At 45.2% G+C, this 20,325-nt stretch overlaps 3 protein-coding genes across 4 annotated transcripts; 1 reads left to right on the top strand and 2 right to left on the bottom strand.

Moving 5' to 3' along the window:
- Positions 1-1,111: 1,111 nt before the first annotated feature.
- LOC6604856 (cleavage and polyadenylation specificity factor subunit CG7185) lies at positions 1,112-6,178 on the bottom strand. 2 transcript variants are annotated; one of them, XM_002029665.2, is made up of 7 exons: positions 5,749-6,178; positions 4,549-5,268; positions 3,597-3,737; positions 2,862-3,328; positions 2,365-2,664; positions 2,238-2,306; positions 1,112-1,832 (listed from the first exon to the last, which is right to left on the bottom strand). In XM_002029665.2, the coding sequence occupies exons 1-7, from the start codon at positions 5,812-5,814 to the stop codon at positions 1,637-1,639; spliced, it is 1,959 nt and encodes a 652-aa protein (XP_002029701.1). In that variant the 5' UTR covers positions 5,815-6,178; the 3' UTR covers positions 1,112-1,636. The 2 variants fall into 2 exon arrangements, with proteins under 2 accessions (XP_002029701.1, XP_032575507.1); XM_032719616.1 differs by lacking the exon at positions 3,597-3,737.
- A 7,543-nt stretch (positions 6,179-13,721) lies between these two features.
- On the bottom strand, positions 13,722-14,169 carry LOC6604857. Its single transcript, XM_032719115.1, has 2 exons — positions 13,960-14,169; positions 13,722-13,911 (listed from the first exon to the last, which is right to left on the bottom strand). The coding sequence occupies exons 1-2, from the start codon at positions 14,048-14,050 to the stop codon at positions 13,769-13,771; spliced, it is 234 nt and encodes a 77-aa protein (XP_032575006.1). The 5' UTR covers positions 14,051-14,169; the 3' UTR covers positions 13,722-13,768.
- Positions 14,170-15,992: 1,823 nt separating this feature from the next.
- On the top strand, positions 15,993-17,384 carry LOC6604858. Its single transcript, XM_002029667.2, has 2 exons — positions 15,993-16,422; positions 16,994-17,384. Exons 1-2 carry the CDS (start codon positions 16,022-16,024, stop codon positions 17,382-17,384), a joined length of 792 nt encoding a protein of 263 aa, XP_002029703.1. The 5' UTR covers positions 15,993-16,021.
- Positions 17,385-20,325: the final 2,941 nt, after the last annotated feature.

The following is a 20,325-nucleotide window of genomic DNA, read 5'->3' on the forward strand; positions in this document are numbered from 1 at the left end:
ATAGATCCAAAAACAAGGTATTTTGCGTATTTTCTAAAAACATTGTACATGGTAAATAATAAACTATGGCAAATTGGGCGACTAGGTGCTGTTGCTTGTCCATAAAAAAGGAATCTCTAAAAATTCTATAATGTATATATAGGGTCCCAGAAGAATGGGACAACATTACCTTGCATTGGCATGACTTAACAGACAGTAATGGTTTGTATAAATTCATATGTAGTTTGTTTCATCGAGATCACAATCACAGTATAAATTGTACAAGACATCGTTAAGCTCATAATACTCATAACACCTCTAGGCTCTCGCTCTGCGGTGAGGTACAGGTACTTTTCAAATCGTTGACTTGCTTTAACAAGGTGTAATTGCAATTAGGGATTAGTGGGACATGATCTTAGTCGAGTATCGTTTACAAAATGTATGTACAAATTAAAAGTAAAGCTAGAATTTAAGAAAGTAAAAAGTAGATGATACAATTGGAGGCCTAAGTTGTGTAAAATGAGCCGCGAGTAGTACAGTATCTCGGGAGGAACTGGATGACTTTGTTCTTTTCTTGGAACCTATGTTAGGAACTACATCAGCTTGTAACGTTAGTATAGTTAACTACGATAAATGCGATTGGGACGTTTCTCTTTTAGAGTAATTTAGTCTAAAAATCATGGTATTTGGGCTAAAAGCACACACTCGACTTATTCTATACAATCATATGGTTTTCTCCATCCGTTTATGCGGATGGAATCAGTCGGCTTTTGAATGCTACAAAAATTCACTCACACTCAGTCTCAAGCACACACAATTATGATCGACTTAAGTTTATATGTTAAATAAAAACAAGATTAAACAAATGCGTGGAGAATGTTTACAACAAAAGATCGCGAAAAATTTGAAAATACATTAGGGATAACGATTTTCGGCCTCAGTCGGCAAAATGATTTTGTTAATATAACAATTTCAATATTAATTGCACGCACAAGTGCAATAATTTTGTAATTTTTACATACAATTTTGTTGTACAATTATAAATTCATTAACTAATAAGATTTTTTTATAATAAGAGTACAAGAAGACACACAATGTAAGACAGTTTTGGTAGAGGTTTTTTCTGGAACAATTATTTTTTCATACGTTTATGTTTTATTAAATAAACCGAAATTTTAGAGTACAATAATATTGAAATTCTGCTGCGATGACGGCGGTGCAGGAATGCTAGTTGTTTGTTGTTTGATGATCCAGTGCGCATCAGTGTCTATAATGTCCCACGCTGACTGTCCCCTTGGCTTCTGCATCGATCCTCCTGCCTCTGCTGACTTCGGTCTGACGGTCTTGCTGTTGGCAGGATTCTGTGATGTGTAGTTGGATGGATCCAGAGACAGTCCCCGTCCGTCGTTGATAAAATCTTGTCAGCATTTCGGCTTATTATAGTATGTCTAGAAGAACTATGCTGTTTGCCATATTCATATCCTACGTATTGGTAATGTTAGATACAAATCGAAAATCTGTTAATTGTGGCTAGCTTGTCATCCCATCAAGCTGCGGCTTATTGTTTGTTAATAGAGTGTGTTTAGTATATCTGTATTACATCTTTACACTTGATTACGAGTCCACTGGCGCTGGCTCCAACTTCCACTTACGGCAGTCAATGCCGGGAACGGTGCTCCTCACGCCTGTCGCGATCACGCTCCCGCTCGCGGTCGCGGTCCCGATCGCGGTCGCGCCGCTCACGGTCCGAGGAGCGGTACCTTTCCCGATCCTCGTAGTAGCGCTTCGATGATGGCGCCTCCGCTGCTTCGGCGACTACGGGTTCCGGCGACTTTCGTGGACGCACCGATCGGCTGTTGTCGGATTATGGGATTGAAATTAACGCAAGGTTTTAATTTCGAGCTTAAAAATAATTCGCTTAATTGTCACCTTGTATTCTTGCACAAAAGAACGGAAATATACTGATAAGCCTAAACAGTTGAAATTCAAGCTAACATCTTTACAGAAAGTTTTCAATGAAAATGAAATTTTTAAAGGCCTTTACCTTAAAATTACTACTTTTTAATATATTATATAATTTCTCACATATTTTAAAATAAACTCTGACTTTACAAATCTAGACTTGTTTTTACTGCAAAAGTTAAAATTTTTAGTTGAAAATCTGTTTTCGATGCTATTAAATGAAGATCAATGATTAATTTATCAGCAACTTTTAAATGAGACAGTGAAGCGAATTTTTAGCAGTAGAACATCTTTACCTGTCATCCCTGTAGTGATCTGGAGCCTGGCGTTCACGTTCTCTACTGCGGGATCTCTCCCTGTAGCTTCTAGAAAATGAATACAGAATTATATGTGAGTCTTACACATGGTAGAACCAAAACATACCCGCCATCCCGTTCACGCTCACGATCCCGATCGCGTTCCCGCTCCCGAGATCGCTCGCGGTACCTGGATGTGGAACGCTCACGACGCTGCCGGCTGCGATGAGATCGCTCCCTCGACCGCGACCTTTCGCGCCTATTGTAACTCTTGGCCTCGATGCCATGCAACGTGTCCTGCAGCGAGCTGATCAGGATTTTGCAGCGCTCATCGTGCGCTACCTTGGACTGTTTGATCAGTGAAATGGCTGTGACCAGTGTCTCTATGGCGCTCGAGTATTCACCAGCAGCCGCATCAGAAACAGCTCTGAAAATAAATTTGCATAAAAAAGGAAATTGATATTTGAACAACAAAGTAAAATGTTACATATTACATTTAATTAGACCGGACCTGAGCAAAAGTTTTAATCTTTATAAATTAGACTTAAGAATGGGTTAGTTTTTAAACAAAAACTAAAAGTTTTGACCTTGTTAAAAGAAAATTTAAAAAACCATTGCACTCACCTGGCGATCGCCGAACTGCTGACTGTGCGATTTCTGCTCATCACCTCCTCGAACTCCACCTCCGTCAGTTGCGGACCCATCTGCTGCGGATCGGGGAAGGGACCCGGTGGCTTACCCTGCGGTGGCGGCCACGGACCACGTGGTCCATGCTGGGCAAACTGGGGTGGCGGTCCATGCTGTGGAGTCATGTTCATGCCCTGTTGCGGTGGCATATTCATGCCTGGCTGTGGACCTGGTGCTCCGTGGGGCGGGCCACCCATGCCCGGATGCTGGGCAGGACCACCAGGCTGGTTAAAGAATGCTGGATTCACGTGGGGTGCGGGTGCGCCGTGTGGTCCGCCCGGACCTGGTGCTGGGGGAAGGCCACGTGGCGGACCTTGCGGCGGGAAACCACCGTGCATGGGTGGACGACGCCAGTCGGGACCTGGCGGACCCCTGACGGGCATGCCCATTGGGCCTCCTTGGAACTGCAAGGCAGAAGAGACAGGATTAGTTACTGTTCCCAATGATCGGATCGAATCGGTTTCTAGGCTATGGTATGAGTTGGTGTTGCATGGGTTGATCTGTGGAATTACTGAAAATGTTCTGAATACATCGCTTAAGACTAAGTTAACTAAGGTTAACTTAAGTTGGGTTAGTCTTCCTTTATCTCGCCTTCTCTTCTTCTCTCTGGCTTCGTTAGAATTATATTATGGCATAAATACAAAGAGGACTCAGTGCTTTGGGGATTGTTACCATTGGTCGCTGCGGCGGTCCGTTCGGTGGACCTGGTCGTGGTCCGCCTGGCCGCTGACCTGGCCATTGGCCCTGCGCTGACGGATACCGGGGTGGCGGCTGTTGGTTCCCCATGAGCCCGCCTTGCGGATGCATCGGCGGCTATATTAATACGAATTACGTTTTATATTGAAGTAGTAGTTGTTGTTGTGGGGTAGAAGTGTGCGTAAGCGTTGTCAAAGACATGGAATAGAACATAAATCGTAATACATAAACATTTTGTATAACAATAGCGGGCCATTACACAATTACAAATACTCGGGGGGAAATACATTAACGCTATTAAATCAAAAGTATATATAATTTGAGTGGAGCCAGGAAGGCACTGCGTACCTTTCTGGCTCTTGATTTTAATTTATTACATGTGCTTTTTTGTTGAAGGTCTATGACTAGAGTACAGAAAATAAAAAGAATACAAACTGCCTTAGGCCGAGGAGTGCTACAAAAATTGCTCTGAAATTACTTGTGAGTTAACAGAAGTAGGAATAAGAATAGTACTTAAAGACATAAATAAAAATTATTAGAAACTTAATTTGTACGACAGCTTTAGTTTAGTTTATAAATTCTCAAATGAAATACTAACAAGAGATCGGATATTTCATATTGTTTATCTCTCACATCTAAAGTCGTTATTGGTTGCTCTAAATTATAAAACTAAGTTTGTACGTTTAATTTACAAAAGAACATCGATCAACTGAAGTAGAGCATATTCGTTTATAAACTATACAGGAAAAGTCGTATATTTAGGGTTTCTAATTTTACCTAAGTAAGCAAATTTTGCATTCAGAACAATTTTGATGGAAATAGGAAATAATGTAGGAATGTAGAAACAAAACAAAATAGAACCGAGCGATATTTCTACTAACGATGAGACCTCTTGAGGCCATGCGGGGCTAGAACAATGGTTGTGTACCTGCATTCGTGGAGGTCCTGAGTTGGGTCCGCCCACCTGGGGCACCTGCGACATGTGCTGCGGTCGGTACTGGCCCGGCTGCATGATGGAGTTCATCCCGCGCGGTGGATGTCCTGGGGGTCCACCTCCTTGCGGCCCTCCTGGATGTCCGGTGGGCATTGGCCCGCCACCCATGCTGGGTGGTGCCGGACCCCTGGGCGGTCCATTCTGCTGCGGCGGCGGCACTGGACGCGTCTTTTGCAGACTCTCGAATTGGGTGAGTGCCTGCTTGCTGGGGTACGTGACCACCGGCGCTTGGCCGTGCATCTCCTTCTTGGGCAGCTGGTCGAGCACGGCGCGGAGGCTAGATTCCGAGCCGAGGGAGATTACACTGAAGCCCTTCGACTGACCGTTGGCCCTGTTCTCGAAAAACTTTACTTCCTGTAGATCACTCACGCCAATGTCTCGCAGCGAATTGGAGATATCCTGGTCAGTGGTCCACCAGGTAAGATTGCCCACATACAGCTGGTAGCGGCGATTCATGGTCGGAGTGAGGCTACCACTGCTCTGATGGTACACCCCATTGGGACCTCCGGAATTCCGTTCCCCGGGTTCCCCGGAGCCTGGCCCTGCGGCTCCATCTGCGGAAGGCGTTCCACCGCCACCGCCGCCTGAGGCGGCCGATTCGGTGGGACCGCCTATGTCATCGTATAGGTCTACTCCATCGCCTCCAAATTCGTCCTGTACGAATAAAGCAAAGTAATTAACAAGTGGGTCAAACTGTTGTGTGAATGCCGTACAATTCGTTTTTACAATCGTCGCAAGTAAACGTATATTTTTTTAAATTCGTATAAATCTTGTTTTTAAAAAAATTTCGATATTACTCCATTTTTACTTTTGAATTTTACAAAATTATTATTGGGATTCGGACAATTCTCTACATTTCCATGGCTAGAAGAATTTAAGACCATTACGTTGCTATTTTTTATGAACAAAAAAAAAATGATGATCTTCAGGTTTGGTTATTAATTCGTTTTATATTTATATTAATATATATCCCTGCACTCAGTTTCTAGAACCCTACTTTACAGGGTACCGAGTAGTCGAGTTCGCCCAAGACGCCGTTCTACCCCCTAACGCAATTCTTTCGGAGATCGATCCACCCTACTGTATACATACACACGCGGCTTGCAGAGCGACTGCCTTTTTTCCATGGCTTACCTGAGCCTGCCCGGCAAAGTCCTTATCGAGGTCCTCTGCGTACAGATCCAAGACCACGTCGGCCATGTTGAGCCGGCAAAGTTGCTCTTCCTAGGCGTAATTACTAATTTGTCGCCGCTTTTCCCAATTTTCGCATGCACACCAAGACACTCGCCAATCGTTCCGTCACTTTCCCACTTGCACTCGCGCCTCGTACAGTTTCTTTTTTTTGTGGGGAGGGGGAAGCCGGAGCAGAAACCGGCGTGCTGCTGCGCGATTTAGCCGGGTAATCGCGCACGCTGCACAATTAATTGATTAATTGCTTTGGCGCGTTGTAGTCCGTGGGGTGAATTCTGAAACTATTTACATTCTACTCGTGCACGAACTAGTTTATTCAATCTTGCGAAAAAATTGTCAGCGTAAAATGGCGGAGCGGTGCAGTGTGACTGTAGAGCTGAAATGTGAAATCACTATGCGGTATCTTTGTGCTCTCTTGCTCGCATACTAGAAAATACCACATCCTGTCTGGGGTATTCAGCAATTTGACAGTAAATGGGAATTGAACATCAAATCTATTCGATGAATGGAATTCAATTAGATGTGTTTGATACTTAATTCGCTTTAGAAAATATTCACTTAATTCACCTAATTTTATTTTTGGGAAATACTCGAACCCAAGAACCTTTTTGCAATTCGACTGTAGTCGTAGCATGGACACAAACCATTGCAAATATATCGAATTCTATCGAATTTTGAATTTAGAAATGGACCGTTAGAACTTTCTTAAAATGTGTAATATGCTGTGGCGCCCAGACTGAAGCCCGGTCTGGCATCACGGCGAAAACAAGTACCAAGACCTTTCCTGGAGGACGATATCTTCTGATATCGTCAGACTGGACACACTGGAACTTCAGCTCTGCCGCGCAACAAGCTTACGGCACTAAACAACAATATATTGTATTTAGTAATTAAATAAAGCGGTAACTACATAAGTTACCATATTGGTGACCCCGCAATAAGCAAAATGCAGAACACCGGAGATTGTTTGCCTGCACCGCCAACTTCGCCTGACTCTGGTGAAATTCAACGCGGCAACAGCGCAGGCACCGTTATTCCTGTCGTCGAGTCGGTTGCCACCATCAAGCTACCGCCATTTTGGAAGCAAAATGTGCGGTTATGGTTTGTGCAGATCGAAGCGCAATTTCAATGCAGCCGCATTTCTTCAGATAACACGCGCTACTACCATTTAATCAGTGCTTTGGATGCTGATATAATGACTGAAGTATCTGATGTTCTGGCGAAACCCTCGGAAGTAAACAAATACGAGCACCTGAAGGAGATTATTATCAAGCGATTTACGGAATCGCCGGACAGACAGTTGCAGCGCGCTTTACTGGAGCTTGACCTTGGGGACAAGAAGCCCTCGCAACTCCTTCGGCAAATGACAACACTTGCTGATGGTCGCGCGTCTGCAGACGCCTTGCGAGTCCGCTGGCTCTCTCAGCTACCGCAGCACGTACAACGGGGCTTGAAGCTCCTACGCTCAGCAACTTTGGAAGAGCAAACTGCACTCGCTGACGATCTCATGGAAGAGGAATCGGGTTCTTTTGTCATGGCTGCTGGGTCCTCCTCGGCACAATTCAGAGGTAACACCCGCGAATACGCGCCGGCTGCTGGCACAAGTGTCGTGGACGACTTGAAACGCGACATCGCTGCCATCAAGGCCTCTTTAACTCTTCTGCAGAACATGCAGCCTCCCAGCCATTCTCGCTCAGCCGATCGCAACCAGCAGCAACTCCGAGCACCACGTGTCTGCTTTTATCATGCCAAATTCGGACCTAATGCACGAAAATGCTCCTCGCCCTGTGCCTGGGTGCCACAGCAGGGAAACTAAAGAAGCTGTCACCTGTTCAGGCGACTGGTGACAGCAGACCTCCAAGCACTCGCCTCTCAAAGGAGTACCGACTTCACATAATCGATCGTAATAACCACATAAAATTCCTTATCGACTCCGGATCAGTCATCTCACTTATACCTGTTTCGATAATCAAAGGATTGCATCGTCGCAAAGACGACTTCAAACTCTACGCGGCCAACACGTCTATAATTGATACCTACGGCACGCTAAATCTAACTTTTGGTCTCAACCTACGGCGTAACTTCACCTGGTCGTTCGTCGTTGCGAACGTCCAATCAGCAATCATCGGAGCAGATTTCCTCACGCACCACGGCCTCATCCTCGACCTCAAGGGTAAACGCCTTATGGATCCCTCAAAAGCTGTTTCCACCAAAGGAGAAGTTGCAGAAGCAAAACTCTACAACGTTTCTACAATCAAAGTGCAAAATTCCAGTGGAATAGATCGCCCGTACTCCAATCTTCTTAGTCGCTTTGTGCAGATCACACGTCCTAATGTGCCTTTAGCAACCCGCATTCATAACGAGGTTGCGCATTGCATTCAAACAACTGGCCCACCTGTTTTCGACAAGCCAAGACGGCTTACACGCGAAAAATTAAAAGCAGCACGCCGAGATTTCGATCTCTTACTCCAGCAAGGAGTGATTCGTCCCTCCAGCAGTCAATGGGCCAGTCCTATTCATTTGGTCCCGAAGGGGAGCAACGAATGGCGTACTACTGGGGATTATCGCAAACTTAATGCGTCCACTATTCCAGATCGCTATCCGATTCCCCATGGGGAAGACATTCTTCAACGTCTGCATGGATGCTCGGTTTTCTCCACAATCGATTTGGTGCGTGCCTACCACCAGATCCCAGTCGCTCCAGATGATATTCCGAAAACAGCCGTCACTACACCGTTCGGCCTTTTCGAGTTTGTCGGCATGCTACCCGGACTCCGCAATGCAGCGCAAACCTTCCAGCGCCACATGGACAACCTGCTTCGTGGCATTCCATTCGTAGGATGCTATATGGACGACATCATCGTGTTCTCCACAACGCATGAGGAGCATTTGAAGCACCTCCAGACAATCTTTGAGATTTTGCAGAGGAACCACCTCCAAATTAACCCTAAAAAGTGCCAATTTGGTAAAAGTGAGGTTATTTTCTTAGGGTTCCAAGTCAACGCGAGCGGATTCAAGCCCCCTGTTGAGCGCACGCAAGCAATCAACAATTTTCCCAAGCCTCAAACTATCATGGAATTGCGCCGGTTTTTGGGAATGGTCAACTATTACCGACACCTCATCCCAAACGCCGCTCAGGCTCAAATCCCGCTCACAGACTACCTAAAAGGCGCAACCAAAAATGACAAGCGCGAAATAGCCTGGACCGGCCCTGCGGAGAGTGCATTCCAGGCCTGCAAGCAAGGAATTTTACGTGCCACGTGCTCTTCGTTCCTTTCCCCATCGGCTCACCTCGCCCTTAAAACGGACGCCTCCGATACAGCGATCGGTGCTGCTCTCGAACAACTAGTCGGCAACGTTTGGCGTCCCATCGGGTTTTTCTCGCGGAAACTATCTCCGGCAGAGCAAGGCTACAGCACGTATGATCGCGAGCTCCTGGCTATTTTCGCTGGTATCATCCATTTCAAGCACATTCTAGAGGGTCGTCCATTCATCATCCAAACCGACCATAAACCATTACAATACGCTTTCAGGCAGAAAGCAAGCAAAGCATCGCCTCGACAACTCCGCCAATTGGATTTTATCTCCCAATTCTCAACGGAGATAGTGTACAATCCCGGGGAAAACAACGCAGTGGCAGACGCCCTCTCACGCATCAACACCATAAGCATGCCGTCTAGCTTCAATGCTCAAGCGATATTCGAGGCCCAACAAACCGACGATGAAATGGCTGAGCTCTCCCAAACCACGTCCCTGGTTCTACAAGTTAGGAACATCGACAACCTAGACATCTGGTGTGACATCTCGGGTGGACGCGAGCGGCCATATTTACCCAAAAGTCTGAGACGCCAAGCTTTTGATGCAGTACATGGATTGGCGCATCCCAGCGGCCGTACAACTGCAAAATTACTTAAACAGCGGTTTGTCTGGCCAGCAATTAACCGTGATGCCACCCTCTGGTCTCGACAATGCGTTCCTTGCCAGCGGGCCAAAATCCATCGCCACACCCGCAGCCCGGTGGAGAAGATCGATGTTCCTGACAATCGTTTCGAGCACATTCACGTCGATCTGATTGAACTTCCCACAATCCGTAACTTACGCTACTGTCTTACCATCATCGACCGCTTCAGCAGATGGCCTGCAGCTATTCCACTATCCAATATCACCGCGGAGACTGTCGCGACAGCTCTGTATACACAGTGGATCTGCATGTTTGGCTGCCCACTCACTATAACAACGGACCAGGGAACTCAATTTGAATCCTCATTGTTTGCTGAGCTGGCTAAACTAATTGGAGCCGAAAGGATTCGTACAACCGCATATCACCCTCAGTCAAATGGCATCGTGGAGAGATGGCACCGAACCCTCAAGGCCGCCCTGATGTGTAAGTCTCACATAGCATGGCCGGATCTCCTGCCTACAGTTCTGTTGGGGCTGCGCTCGGCGTTTAAGGCGGATCTCCAGTCATCGCCAGCCGAAATGCTTTTTGGCACCACTATTCGTATCCCCAACGAATTTTTTGAATCGCACACTCCAACCGCCTTCAGCAAGGATCACCGACTAACCGAGCAACTACGTCAACATATCAGGGCAGCCCGACCTACTCCTGCAGCGCATCACGCTAAACCACCTGTTTTCATTTGTAAGGACCTGAGAACTTGTACGCACGTCTTCAAGCGAGTGGCATCTGTTAAGAAACCACTCGAGCCGCCTTACACGGGACCTCATCGGGTAATACGCCGGGTTGATGAGAAGTTCTACATCATCAGCATTCATGGACAAGAGAAGGCCATATCAGTCGATCTCCTCAAGCCTGCCTTCTTAGCTGAAGCTGACGCTTGCGAAGACCACCACGAGGATCCACCGCCTGAACAACAGATTTCGCAGCCACCTACACCACCGAGCCCTGCACCTGCAGCTCCAGAAATTATACCGTTACCTTCACCACCTGGCGAAGTCACTGGAGGGGGAGTAGATGTGGCGCCCAGACTGAAGCCCGGTCTGGCATCACGGCGAAAACAAGTACTAACGCCAAGACCTTTCCTGGAGGACGATATCTTCTGATATCGTCAGACTGGACACACTGGAACTTCAGCTCTGCCGCGCAACAAGCTTACGGCACTAAACAACAATATATTGTATTTAGTAATTAAATAAAGCGGTAACTACATAAGTTACCATAATGCTTATTAAATTCTTTACTTTGTAATTAAAAATCGACATAAGAAAATACTTAACATTCATTACAAAACCCATAATAGGTATACTTCAAATTAATTACCCTGGTCCCCTAGACCACCATCACACACACATTAATTTGCATAAATTGTTAATGCTGCCCAAAAACTATAGCCATGCATAGCTTAGATTTGCAGGTCCAAATGGACACTGACCGTGTCACTTGCACAACTAGACAGCGCACTTGGCCAGGGCTCCAAATTTAGAATTTAAATATAGCAATTAAGCTGATTTATGCGGCCCGTCTGCAGGTTACAATAATTGCCGCTAACAACTCGGCTCTCCGAAATCTTCGAACTTGCTGGTGGCTGGGAACCGAGGAGATTGTGGCGCTGTCGACTTGGCCACTCGTATGCAAATGCGCGGCGAAAAATTGGGGGAAAAAACCGAGGCAGCATTTTTGAGTCGGGCCTGTGAAAAAAAAGACACATATCCCGAAATTTAGTGCATGATTAGCCATGTTATTCGTGTATCTGATGTTTTTCCATTTTTCTTCTCGTATTTGGGCAGTAGTCCACCTGCTGGTATTTAGTTTTTAACTTTGGCTCTTTGACTCCCATGTGTTAGTTGCGTTAATGAATTGCCTTAAATGTCAATTACCACTGGCTTTTATCTCCAATCTGAACGGACGGCAATTATATTTTCTGCTCTCGCCCCATGCGATTGTGTGTTTAATTAACAAGAGTATGGTTTTAACTGCTGGGTAATTACGATCTTTACAGCAATCAATCGATTTTTAAATGCTTCAGCGAATAAAGCTATTGCAAATTGGATTTTCGCGATTTGCATATGTGGAAATGTGTTTCCAATTCAAGGTGGGCGGTTCTTCAAGAGCAATCACGCAGATGGAAATCGACGGATGTTGGTGGCGAGGGTGCAGTCAATTGAAATTCTCGGCTAATCGCTGACATTTTTGGGGCAGTGCTGGGGCTCAAAGGTGCAACATCGAAGGGGAGGAGACTTACGCACGTAGTATTTATCATAAATTGAAAGAACTCGAATCATAAATATGTATTCGAATTTCATTTTTTAGTGGAGGGGTAAGTTTTCTACTTAATTTTTTTTAAAATAACCATAAAAAATCAATTGCTGTCGAAATATTGCTTATACGCCGTGTGGCCTTTGGCTGGCTCTCATAAAAGCGGTATAAGTGTTATTGAATGTTTCCGATCACTTAGATCTACATAATGGCCACCACTCATATCAATTGCCCCCCCATCGGCCATTTCGGACGTGCGTAAGTCATGTCAAAAATTTATTGCGTGACCATTGGCTGGGATACTTTATCAAAAAGCGGCGCCGCAGCGTACAAAGTGCCAACTTGCAACTTCCTAGCTTCCAACTGCCCAGTAGCCGTCGTGCCGCTCCACCGCCACCAGTTGGGCAATGGATACGCAAAGAGAACATGCATAAATCTCACACCACAGCCGGCCATCAAGTGCACCTACACAGCAGCAGCCATTCGATGCGATGCGATTCGGTTCGGTCCTGGCCAAGTGTCGAGGTGCCAATTAAGGCTACACACTGCTGGGTATTTTGACCATATCATACTGCAAACTGCGAACTGTAAGCTGCAAACTGAACTGCATGGATAATTTTTTGGCTCCGCGGAGCGACCGAAATGGACCAGGCCGAGTGTCATTTGATTCTTGTGGCAGGCTGGCGCGTTTCATGCGCCTTTGACATGCAACCAGGGTCCAAATCCAAAGCTCCATGCCGAGTCGGCACAGTTTACACAAATCACCAGCGAACAAAAAAAAAAAAAAAAAAAATCCACCAGAAACCGACAAAAAACGAACAAAAAGCAAAAAAAAAAACATTACGAAATTTGTCGTCTGACAAAAAGCTTAGAAAACGATATAAATTAAATTTACGATTTTGGTGCTCATTAAATGTTCACAACTTTGGGCCCAGCGAGGCATTTTCGGTTGCAAAATTAGAACATCGCTTTGGGAAATCGCCGCCAAAATGCAGTTAATTGTTTTTCGCTCTTGTTAAAGTTTCCTACTCGGTTTTCTCGCGATTGTCACAAATTGAATAATGTCTCAATTGCGCGCTGCCACAGTTTGGAGAACATTCAAACATTGTTTGCCAACTGCTTGCAATTGTTTGCCGCCAAACGAGGCGACTAATTACGTGGCCATATTGTATAATCGTGCCGTTTGATATATGTATGTATATCCTGGCACAGCAGCTGGCCGATCCAGCTCCAGATCCAGATTCAGCTCCAGAAAAAAAGTGAAAGGCAAACATGCAACGCCCACTTCTCGCCAAGTGGCCAAGTATAACTTGACCATTATATAATTGTTACCATTTGACTAATTTGCCTTTTGGCCAGATAAATGGCGAGCGAATAGCAAGGAAAGCGGCTCTAGAGAGGCGCAAAAAAGGGGCTCAAAAATCTGGCCAACTGCTGGCCATTTGCCATGTCACGGTGCTCCAGCCAGTGGCAATCGCACCACTGACCAACTTATCCAAAACCGGCTTCCAGCCGAGGCAGAGCCACTACGAATATGGGTCAGATACGTGAGTTAGTCCATTCACCCAACGCAATCTTAATTGCCAATCAATGGATTGGATGGAAGCGCATGGGATGGAAAATCGAATTTAAGTTCCGCAATGGGATTATTCATATGTACCTGCATAATTAAGAACCCATTAAAAAAAACAGAGCCAAATTCAAGTGAGGAACAACCGAGGTGAGATCCTGGTTTTTAATTCGTTTCTACAGCCTGGGATGCATTCTGCCCGAAAAATGGCGAGTTTTGTGGCAGCGGCTCAGCTTGTTGAACCACTTGATGTAGCCCCTTTTTGTGTGGATCTGCAATGGTCTCTGCAAATCCCTGGGTGCAGCTGGCTCTACAGAATCTGAGAGGATATCTTTAGTACGAGTTGTTGAAGATATTCCCATCATACCTTTGCTATCCTTTTCATCCGAGTCTTTGGATCTCTTGGATGACCAGACACTGGGCAAATTGATGATGACCAGCCGCGATACGCAAATCATTGCAAAAGGCTACGACAAAATGCAAAGCGTACTATTAACATTTGATCAAGATTCTATGTTTCAGTCTGCCTGTGAGCGTGTATGGTAGACTGGTGTGAACGAAAATGCTACAGCCAACTGATTTAGCCAAGTTTTTCCGATTCGCTTTCGTTGAACGCGTGTGAGTTTTGCAATCGCCAGTGGCAAGAAGCTGACCAGATCGAGATCTCGGTCCACCGTCTCCAGCTGCTCCTCCATTTGGAGTCGGTGCAAATGAAATGGAAAACGAAGCCAAAGCGGGTTTTCCAGCTTGAAATGGGGCAGAAGCCGGCACAGTGGTTGCCTTACATAAGCGACCATAGAAAAGCACACATGTGCACTGGGCGAAATTGTAGATCAACATTAGTTGGGATATACATTTAAAGATATACAATTTATCTTAAAGTCGCTCAAAAACATTTTTAGGAAATCAGGATTGCACAGATTCCAATACCTTTAGGTTTATGCATCTTACTGAACATTTTTTCCGCGTGTAACAACACAGTGGCATGTGCAACTTATCTGGCCGCAGAAATCTTTCCTGGCTGAGTGGGCTAGGATACCCCAGCAGTATTGGCTGCCGCCGGTAGGAAAAAAGCGAGAAAAATAGAAAAGCGTTGGCAACATGACTCCCTGGCATGTGGCTTAGTTTCGCTTTAATTGCCGCCAGATTTCACGGCATTTGCATTGCGCCATTCGGCGGGAGTCATAATGCAGTGACACATTTGTTGCGTGCCACCACTAAAAGCCACTAAAGGGCAAACGAGCTGCGTCTTAATTACGTTAATGGCAGCCAAAAAAGAGCTATACTATATACACACTCGTATATGCCATGTGCGATTCTCGTTGCCTCAGCATTTGTGTAATGTGGGTAATTAAGCGACGCTTTCTGCGCAAACACACACACAGGTGCAGCCAACTAGTTTTCCCACGATGGCCAGTTAGGTCCCCAGTCTCAGTCCCGATCCCCCCAAGAAACCAGCGACTGACTACTGTGCGCAAGTACCAAAGGCCAATGATATATGCATTTTTCAAGCATCGCATCGCATCGCCAACAAAGGCTGCCTCTTGCTTATAAATTAGAAGCAACCGAAATAATAGCCATATTTTGGTTGCTTTTCGCCAGTTTTGGTTTTTGCTTTTCCAACATATATATATTTTTTTTTGGCCAGACCCTCAGAAAAAGGTCAAAGCTCCAACGATCGCAGCTGCGCCTGTCGGTGGCCCGTGGAGGTGGTTTATCTTGGCCATCGGCGGCAGTTCCATGTTCGACTTTTTTGGGCACTTGCACAGGGGGAAATATGTAATCAGTTAGTATATACAGGTTTTTAATAACTAATAAAATAATGTGGAAGGCAATGAACGAAAATATTGTCTTTAATGATAGCAAGTGTAAGATTATGCAGTTCTTTATGTATTTATAAATGCTATATTATATGGCAGAGATTTCAAAAATTGTATTTACCTAATAGCCCCCTATTTCTCGCAGTGGCGAACTGAACGCACTTAAAGCGATTTTCAGTCAAACAAATTGCGCCGCGATATGCGATGGTCAATCAGTTATCGTGGCATTTAGGAGACTATATATATATATGTTTTTATTTTTAATGTCTTTCAACTTGGACCCCTTTTTCGCGAGCCCCTGCGAATCGATGACGTCAGACGTAGGGAAGGTAGCATTGTGTAAACCATGCGGAGTGGTGCAATTTGTGGGCACGCGCAACGTCATCGGTTGACCACATCCCTGCCAGAGTTGAAGTTCCACTCGACCGCTTTCCACTGAAGCGCATAATCTCGCGGAAATGCAATTTCCCCCCGAAAAAATCAAAATCAATGGCTATATAAATAGACGGTAAGTGCGACATTTCACGCTTAGTATGCGAGAATCGGGCGATCGGAGGGTTTCAAACATAAGTTATAGATAAGTCGCCGGCGGTTGATAAAAAGAGAGATATGAAGAAGCGACGCATAACCAGCACAGCTGGAGATGCCAATGGACCTAGCGTTGGACCAAAAGCACGGACTTCAACTCGCTGGCGCTTCCGCATTGCGTTGCGAAGAGAGGCACGCGTCGGCCAGGCGGTGCGGCAACTCAAAGATTTGTTGCCACTGGTGGCGCTAATTGCTGGATGCGGAATGATCGGGGCATGCGCAGCGGTTGGCTACTCATATGCGCGATTCGAGGGTCCGGTGGTGGGGCCGGAGCATCTGGTCACCGTCCACGACGGACGCACCGTGGACTATGTGGCCCGTCCCGAGTACAGCTTCGCCTATGGAGTCGAGGATGGCAAGACGCGCGTGCTGCAGAATCGCAAGGAGACGCGCAACGGGGACGAGGTGAGAGGAGTGTACAGGTGAGTTTTGATGGGGCGTTGGGGATGGGGATGGTGATGGGGATGGGGACAACTTGTCAGCGCATTCATTAGCGTCACACTGAGCGGGCTGAAATGGATATGGCATCGTGGACACTCTGAAACCACTTAATATCAGAAGCAGCAGGCGCTGAAAAGTAAACACTGTTGCTTGGCATTGCATTTGAACAAGTTGATTTCAAAGATTACTGCACATTTGTATACACTGTATATTTGATAAGATTTTTGAAAAACGAGTTGTATATAATCAATCATGAAATCATGTGCTCAAACAAATGCCAGAAGGCTCTTAACATAAATAGTATCTTATTTGTATCTAAAATTCACAAGATAATTTTACAAATTGTTGCACAGTTCAAAATATTTTCAAGTTAATAAAAAGGTTTGCAAACATGGGTTACATATTGGGTATCTGTTAATACATTTTTCATTAATATTAATATCATCAACAACATTTACTCACTTAACACCAATTATACACTGAATTCATTTTATTTCATTAATTAATATAAGTAATCTTAATTTTACTTCTCTTTCGACGGCCTCCACGCAGCGTAGTCGATCCGGATGGCACCTTGCGTGTGGTTAAATACACGGCCGACGATGCCAACGGCTTCCAAGCCGAGGTCATTACCAACGGTGTGAAGACTCTGCACGGCCACGGATCGGACGGGGATGCGGGTGGTGGGTCAGTGGACAGCCAGGTGAGGCACCACAGCGCCGAGGATGATGAGGAGGAGGATGAGCGGGAGCGGGAGCGGGCACCGCACCAGGGAAATGGCCAGTACCAAGTGCACGAGGATTACGATGAGGGAAAGGAAGAGCAGGCGGAGGAGGACGAGGAGGGTGGGGGTCACCAGGAGTACGAGGGCAGCAGCGAGGAAGGATATGACGAGGCAGATGCTCACAGTCAGCAGGAGGAGTCCAGTGGCGAGGACTACTAGACTCGAAGAAAAACCTATTAATTATATTTCATTTATTGTGATAAATTACAAATAAAATATATAATCATATAAGCAGTTTTCACTGCTCAGACTAAATTTTTTTAAGCATTGTTTTATCTGTGATCCTTCAAGGATTTAATACTGTTGTGCTGCTAGAAACACTTATTGATGCTAATATTTATATTCCCGGTACTCGTGTTGTTGAAAGAGTGAAAAATCTAAAAAAATGTCTAATTGAAATATCTGTCGAGCTTTTGTCATCGGTTCACCGGGGTTAAGGGGGGCAAAGAGGCGATCTTTATGCAACCACAACATCAACGTCGAGTTGGGACATGTACCCATATGTATATCGGCCAGGTTGGTGAAGCGTGTGCGTTCGACTTAGACGCACTCCATTGGAGCCCGGACTGCGGTTTTGATTCAATTTCGAGCTCGTTTTCTTTTTGATTTCGATTTTCATTTTCGCATGGACTCAATCAAGCGGACCGATGTACAGTCAAGTTTTGTTGCAAGCTCGGAAAATCTATTTTCCTCCAGTATGCGTGATCCACTTCGGTCTCTGCCTGATGCTGATGCCGATGGCTGTCGGCTGGTGGTTCCATTTCGTCACTCTCTTAATTTCAAACGCGCAAATGCGCAAAATCGCATTAAATGTGCGAAATGCAGAGAGCAGACTGGAAAAAGTGGATCAAGCGACGTCTGGATGGTTGGCTGGTTGGCTGGTTGTGCCAGCAGCCATAGCCATGCGATGCGGTAATAATGCTGAAATGCCAGGCAGCCTGACCAACTTGGCGTCGGTAATCTCACAATTGAGCCGACGACAAAATTGGGCTGACGGCTTTAACCGGACCAAGCTAATTGACAGCCAACTTTTGGTCCACTAATAACCCCCCGTTTTAACTGCTCCTGCTCCTGCTCCCCCTGCGGCATAGAATGAAAGAGCGAAAACCTGTAAACATGGTTAGCATGCGTCGGCTTCAGACGTGCAAGAATCCTTCCATTTGGAAATGTTTTAATTAGCCACGGAGTCATACGGTGCTAGTGGTGTCATTGGATATTAACCAAAGGGGGGATCGGAAGTGCTGGGATTGCGTAATATCCACCGGATGTAATCTTTGTGGAAGTGTCCACCGGATATGGCACGTTACGCATACGCAGCGTTGTGCAACGTTCACATTCACTGCACTCACTTTCTAAACGCAACAACCCCGAGAGCTATTGTCCAGTTTAAAGTAATGCATAGCCGAAAGACCTTCAAGACTCAATCACGAAAGAAACGAAATATCGCTTTGCCTACTGCATAAATCAAGCCACAAATCTATAACTGTCAAGTCATTTAAAGGGTACAATTTAGAAAAAAAGGTGCATACAACAAGTGGGTCGACTTGGCGATGATTAGTATAGGATTATTTCAAATTGTTATTATAGAAGAGAAATAAAAAGGTGAAGTAAAAAAGCACTGCTTCCAAGCAGTAAACTTAAACTTAATTTTCCCACCGATTTTTATGAGATTTTTCTGTTAACTTTAAATACCTCACAAAGCCGAAAATAGCCACTTTAGATTTCGAAATCCGATGCAAAGTGCGTTTAAATGTTCAATGGATCCATTAGCCTCCACGGCCACGCCCTAACTGGCCGCCGCCCACGTCAAAGCATTGTCCAAACATAGGCAAACAAACGGCCAGGCCAGATAGGCGAACATAAATCAAGATTAAATGTTTGTTCTACTTACCGACAGATGGAGCCATAAGTGTAATAAATCTCGAGTTCGGCTTGCGCAGATATTCAATGCGATGGAAGCAGGGGGAATTAGATTGAGGTAAGCAAGGGGGTGGATATGCGTGGACAAGTGCAATTAACGCATGCAAAACAATTCGATCGATCGATCAAGAAATTTTGTCTCTTGGCGGTACCATTGCGCAACTAACTATATCTATCGATCCAGACAAAGACAAAGCATGTCGTAGTCATTGCGATTTTCCGACTGTCTTGTCCAGTGACCAACTAACCAAGTAACCAAGTAACCATCTAACATCCAACCGAACCCCTGCGACTCCTTGGGTCTGTCAAAGTGCGATCGTGACGTGGCCAACTTGTTTGGCCCGAACTCTTTTTTTTTGTTTGTGGTCCACCGGTTGGCAATTGTTTCGAGCGATTTTCGGCCAGCCGTGTAAATGTGTCGCCTTTAAAGCCGTTTTATGTAAGTCGATTCTGTGTCTTTGTCCCATGACTTGCCATGCTAATGGCCAGGCCCATTCCAAAGTGATCTCTTATAGTGCGATCTGAGTATTTGTTGGTTTGTCTCCACACGTTTGTGTCTTTTTTCTTTCTGGCAAACTCTTTTTGCACCCAGCAAACGAACATCGGGCCTTTTTTCCCATCGTTTGCTCAGACTTTAGGCGGTCTCCGCTTGGCCCTCTCCCCCCACAATCCATCGACTGTTTGTTTCTATTTAATGGCAACTTGTGTGTGTTTTATAAGATACAATCATAATTTTCTGATATGTCATGCCAGAGCGGTTGCCTGTTTGTTGTGGGTGTTGCCTAAAAAAGTGTCAAAAAAGTGTTGTTTGGGAGTTTAGCAAGCGTTGAATGAGGAGTTGGAGTTGAAGCTATAATATTTAGTTGGTTTAGTGTTAAATTTTATGTTAATGACCAAGATTGGTGGAGGATCTTGTTAATAACAAAATGTATTATATTAGCCACTGCTAACCATCATCATATTTATAATATATAGCTGGGTCACAAATTCCAGTTTAAAAAAAAGACAACTTAGATGATAAATAAAATGTATCCAACCCCATTTTTAATATAATGTTTATATACATTCCCCTACAATCTCCAAGCTGCCACATAAAACTTATGATTTCTCGCAATCTTGGCGACAAACATTTGTCTCATGCCTCCGAAAATTATTGATTGAGCCGCGTTTGATTTGCTTA

Source organism: Drosophila sechellia, chromosome 3L (assembly GCF_004382195.2).
Source record: "Drosophila sechellia strain sech25 chromosome 3L, ASM438219v1, whole genome shotgun sequence".
Classification (NCBI taxonomy): Eukaryota; Metazoa; Arthropoda; class Insecta; order Diptera; family Drosophilidae; genus Drosophila; species Drosophila sechellia.

What these genes read in the sequence shown, in the direction of transcription:
- LOC6604857 (XM_032719115.1), bottom strand. Translation starts at nt 14,050, where the DNA reads ATGATTTGCGTATCGCGGCTGGTCATCATCAATTTGCCCAGTGTCTGG. An exon ending in GGATGAAAAGGATAGCAAAG is followed by an intron (nt 13,912 to 13,959) that starts GTATGATGGGAA and finishes ATATCCTCTCAG; the next exon opens with ATTCTGTAGAGCCAGCTGCA.
- LOC6604856 (XM_002029665.2), bottom strand. Translation starts at nt 5,814, where the DNA reads ATGGCCGACGTGGTCTTGGATCTGTACGCAGAGGACCTCGATAAGGAC. An exon ending in GAGCGTGAACGGGATGGCGG is followed by an intron (nt 2,307 to 2,364) that starts GTATGTTTTGGT and finishes TTCATTTTCTAG; the next exon opens with AAGCTACAGGGAGAGATCCC. An exon ending in GATCACTACAGGGATGACAG is followed by an intron (nt 1,833 to 2,237) that starts GTAAAGATGTTC and finishes ATCCGACAACAG; the next exon opens with CCGATCGGTGCGTCCACGAA.
- LOC6604858 (XM_002029667.2), top strand. Translation starts at nt 16,022, where the DNA reads ATGAAGAAGCGACGCATAACCAGCACAGCTGGAGATGCCAATGGACCT. An exon ending in GAGGTGAGAGGAGTGTACAG is followed by an intron (nt 16,423 to 16,993) that starts GTGAGTTTTGAT and finishes GCCTCCACGCAG; the next exon opens with CGTAGTCGATCCGGATGGCA.